At 38.1% G+C, this 5,000-nt stretch overlaps 1 protein-coding gene across 1 annotated transcript in view; it reads right to left on the bottom strand.

The window, feature by feature from the left end:
• The window catches only part of LOC122254633 (dynein intermediate chain 2, ciliary-like), a 28,768-nt gene that overhangs the window by 1,317 nt on the left and 22,451 nt on the right, over window positions 1-5,000 (bottom strand). Inside the window, exons 11-17 of the mRNA XM_086538831.1 lie at window positions 4,103-4,207; window positions 3,800-3,847; window positions 2,966-3,119; window positions 2,665-2,831; window positions 2,467-2,583; window positions 2,188-2,316; window positions 36-216 (exon numbers count right to left, since the gene is read on the bottom strand). Of these exons, the coding sequence (XP_086394957.1) occupies window positions 36-216; window positions 2,188-2,316; window positions 2,467-2,583; window positions 2,665-2,831; window positions 2,966-3,119; window positions 3,800-3,847; window positions 4,103-4,207 (901 nt within the window). The remainder of the gene's footprint in view (window positions 1-35; window positions 217-2,187; window positions 2,317-2,466; window positions 2,584-2,664; window positions 2,832-2,965; window positions 3,120-3,799; window positions 3,848-4,102; window positions 4,208-5,000) is intronic.

Below are 5,000 nucleotides of genomic sequence, written 5' to 3'. Positions count from 1 at the left end.
ACAAATCATGGTTGTGGCGTATTAGTCAGGCTTACCTTCAAGAGTGACCTTACTCGAGGAAGAGGTATTTCTGGAAGGTTTCTTGATTCTGTGGAAATCCAGAATGTCTGAGCACTTGAGCTCCGAAGTGTAAACGAACCACTGGGACACTCGACCATCTTGGGAGACCGAGTAAAAACTTGGGTCCTGGCCTGGTTCGGTGTCCAGACAGCAGACCTAAAATTATCCGAAATTTTATTCATATTGGACGGCAATTTTTTCTTTTTTTTTCTCTCTAGCTACTCTGAAGTGACTACGACTGTATAATACGTTAATTACGGTGACATTTCAATGTCCACAAAATAACAGTTTCCACTTCATATATTCGTTTTACCCATGATTTTAGCAAAAATAAATAAACAAATAAATCAACATAAAGGGCATAAGGGCTCCGCATAAGAAAATATTTTTTGAGTAATTCTCCCTGATTATGATCCCTCTCTCACATGGAAAATTTTAAGTTGCTGTTTTCGTGACAGTCCCTGTTAGGAACCACATCATGGTGAGTGAGTGTTCTCTCACAAAATTATATTTTCTGTTTATTTCCATGTAAATAGGAACGTCTACTCATTTATATATTATAACTGACATGTAAAATGTTACCATAATGAAGGCCTCTAGAGTCGTATTATGAATCCCGTACTGAAATTCACTGAAAAAGACATTCCTTTCCTCGTCTTCTTTCTGTTGATTAATCATCTTCAAATATGGATCATAAACAATTGTTTTACTTTCTTGTGGCTGGCAAATGTCCCTTTTTATCTTACAAAACATTATATATACATCCACGGTTTAGAAATCAAAGAAAACGTGCGTACCGTGTACGTACATAAATACATACATACACACATACATACATACGTACGTACGTACGCACGTATGTATGTATGTACGCACGTTATCAAAAGGCTTTTCATGATAGTCTTAAAATGCGCACCATCAAAGTTTTCACAAGACATTTGTACTATTTGCTTCATAATGTTGAGTGCTTCGGACATCAAAGATGTTCTGAATTATGGCATGAGCCGAGTTAATAACATAGGACGTTGAGTTAAGGCAGGAGCAAAGTTAATAACATACGACGTTGAGTTAAGGCAGGAGCAAAGTTAATAACATACGACGTTGAGTTAAGGCAGGAGCAAAATTAATAACATAGGACGTTGGGTTAAGGCAGGAGCAAAGTTAATAACATACGACGTTGAGTTAAGGCAGGAGCAAAGTTAATAACATAGGACGTTAAGTTCTAAGAAACGCCAGGAATTTTATGTCTTGCCTAACCCTTCTGGGCTATTGCTCGGCGAGGGTGAGTGAGGCTCAGATAGGCAGAAGGCTTCCCCAGAATCCTCGTGCACTCCTTTGAGTCACACATCTAGTTTTGTTGGGCCGGCATAGCTGACAAGTAAGAGGGAATATGAAAAAGTAACTGCATTTGTATTATTTTCCTTTCTCGTAATATTTTTATCAAAGCTCGATAGAATTATAAGGTAATGTCTACAATATTGTTTTATATATATGGATACTGCGTGAATTCATATTAATAGATCATAAGAAATCCTTAAATAATATTCTTTTATTTTTGTATTGGATTTTTTTTTTTTTTTTTTTTTTTTTTTTTTTGAAAAGGCGGAAACATCACCGCACTAATTCGGAAGGGTTACCGCTTTTTATGAAAATGTATAATTAAATTACAGCATAGCAAACGAAATTCCTGCAATTTAGCAACACTGACCGGGACCAGTATTAAAAGCCTGCCAGTCAAGTACTGACTGATAACTGGCGTTTGAAAGCCATTCACGTGAGAGCATATCCTAATTGGCAATTAAACTCGACAGAGCCACGTTATTAAAACATGATGCGGCTTAAAAGAAAACAATTGTTGGGGTAGTGATAATGTGCATGACCCTAATTGAGCGATATGAGATTCGCAGCACATGCGTGAAAGGATTAGTAACAGAAAAAAATCATAAGAAAGGTAATACAACAGTTCCAAAATCCAAATGGATTCAGCCTGAAGACAAAATCCAAGTGGATTTCTAACCGTCTTTCTAAAAAAAAAAAAAAAAAAAAAAAAAAAAAAAAGTTGTATTGTTATTGTATTACCACGATAACGTATTTTGCCATTTCAAGATTAATAATGAAAATCCCTACCTGCATGACAGGCAGGAGGTGCTTGCTGGATGTGGTAGAGGAGGAGAGTCTCTCGGGAGACGTGGCGTTCCTCGCATCATACACTGTCACTGTCCCGTCGCTGTGACCTGCTACAACCACGCTCTCGCGCTGAAGATGTAGTTGGATAATCGCACGGGCATTCTATCAATCATTCGAAACACGCTGCATAACGCAATAACAATATGGATAGATTCTGCACATTTTGCCATTTCAAGGATACAAAGTTGGAGACCTAACGGGAGGCCAGAGGGCACTCACAGAAGGGTGGAACTGCACTGACGTGACTCCTTGGGAAGTAACTAGCATTCTCTCGGGAACACCAGGGTTCTTCAGGGTGAACAGGCAGATTCTACCTTCCCTCTCCAAAGCGCAGAGCTTATCTGAATTGAAAAAAAAATAGGTGAAATGGTTACCTTTCCACGCTTAATGCTCCTTCGATCTTCCTTTCCCGCGTGCCCTACCTGGTGCGTAGGAGGCCGCGAAGAGATCATGGTGCGTGGGACTCCAGGAGACGGATGAGACCACAAGAGATCGGGATTTATTGCAGTGGAACTTCCACAGGGGCAAAAGAGATCCTTCTAGCTGACGGTAATCGTCGCTTGCATCTTCCCAATATCGGAAATCTGAGTCACAGGAAAGGTCAAAAAGTCAGGGTCAGAAGGGAAGACATAGTTTGAATCTACAGACCAAAACTCAGAATATTGCATTAGGTTATCCTTATAACATGAAAGTTTCTCCAATCTTCATAGCGTTTCACCCTGGTTGATTTCGTCATGAGTGTTTTGGTTGATGATCCTTTCGGCCATTTTGACAATTTTAGGGTCGAGCTCTAGCTCCTCCCCTTCTTGGGCGGGGCGTATGGGTGGCGGGGGTGGGCGGAGGGCAATAGGATCAGGGGGTCCACTTGGAGCCTGGGGATTCGCAAGGATAGAATGATATTAGAAGTATTAATATTATGAGTAAATCAATATCATGAGTTAAAATAGCACTAGTAGTGGTACTAGCAGTATTAGTATGGTAGTGAGTTAGCGAGGGTGATAGAGGCAGTAGAAGTAGTAACAATAAAAATATCTTTATATAGTGTAAGTATGCATAGCGAGGGTAGAGGAGACATCAGTAGTAGTAGCAATAAAAACAATAGCAGTAACTGTCGTAGTAGGAGGAGAAGCAGAACTAGCATTGCCATTACTGTGTTTCGATCATTGATTTTGCGCAAGGCGCTTACTGTTTACTGGACAGCTAACATATGACATGTTAATGAATATTTTCTTTAATAAGCACAGATAAGAAAATGAGTTTTAGACTATTTTCTTGTTTCAAGCTTTCTTAATTACGATTGCAACATGTAAATGCACATGATTTAACGAGTTTGTTTAGCATGAGAAAACCTACTGGGTTTGCTTGAGGCTCATACGGAACTCTAAGTAAATATCTGATAACAGGAACGTCTCTAAGGCACAGAGAAGCACTATTTAAAAGACAGAAAACGTTGAGTTTCATGTCCATGTTGATTTTTTTTTTTTTTTCTTCTTTTTTTTAATAAAAAACGACAGACTTTGAAAAAGCCTCTGGAATTCGGGATCGAACTGACCTTTATTGCTCCTGCCCGGGACTTGCTCGATGTTTCTTTCTTCTCAGGCTACACAGGCATAAAAGTTCTTTTAGTTAGAGACTTTAAATCATTTTTCATATACCATTTTTCATTCACTCATTTATTACCCTTTTCTCCCATTCCTATGCTTATCCTCATAATCAAATGTTTTACTCCTTACTACTTTTTTTCTGCTTCACTGCCTAAACCTTCCTTTTCAGAAATACTTACTGATTTTCCAGATTTTCCTCTCTTCTTCTCTTCCTCTTTTTCCTTCTCTTTCTCGATCTCCCTTTGTTTTGCCAGGAAAATCGTGTAATCTTTTTCATAAGCATCGTAGATCTTCCAGAGGCTAGCAGTATCAGAAAAAGCGTTGCCTGGTGGAGGGTCAGTCTGGGTCAAGACTGACTGAAAAAAGGGCAGAGAAAGTGAGGGAAGGTTCATCCTTACATCTGGACGAAGCGTTTTGAGTTGCTAGTCGATCATACAGTTTTTTTTAGCAAAAAATGTATCTATCGTCGAACAAAATTGTTTCTGACTGAAATTTCAAACTTTTACACACAAAAAAATAAGAACTATGCAAAAAAAATCTTTTGATTTTTCCATTTACATAAAATTTATTCAAAAATAATAATTTAGCCATAAATCATGAAATGAATGAGACGATGATGAGTTGCCAATCATTGATTTCTGGACTAACATCTTTAAAACAAACTCACTTTTTATATTCGGTACAAGGATAAAGATTGGAATAAAGATATGAAAATAGATATATCAAGATAGGAATATATAAGAATTTATGGAACAGGAATGATCAGTCATGAGCAAAAAAAAATAAATAAATAAATCTTTATTATGATTAAACAAACACAAATTGTATTTGTAATTTATTCAACTACAGAAGTGGGTAAATTTTCCGAACAACGCCGCGTCGCTAAATACCACAAAAGTGGTATCGATGGATTCCTCTCACCCTCTACTATTCATATATAGTGAAATTAATGAGCGCCCCTGGACCCCACAATCTGGGCCCCGATAGTAGGGGAGGGCATGAAGTAGATCAGGGAAATTGTGGGGTAGAATATGAATTCCGGCCATATTTCGTATGCAAAAGTGTACTTTCTAAGCCACATTATCTTGTTGATGCGAACATCCCAAATATTCATACAGACCCAGTTAAATGATACATTCTGAATGAGTT

Source organism: Penaeus japonicus, unplaced genomic scaffold, assembly GCF_977035675.1.
Source record: "Penaeus japonicus unplaced genomic scaffold, GWHDUDI00000001_assembly GWHDUDI00000008, whole genome shotgun sequence".
In the NCBI taxonomy this organism is placed as follows: Eukaryota; Metazoa; Arthropoda; class Malacostraca; order Decapoda; family Penaeidae; genus Penaeus; species Penaeus japonicus.
Note: the sequence above shows the minus strand (reverse complement) of the source record. Positions and strands in the feature narration are given on the sequence as shown.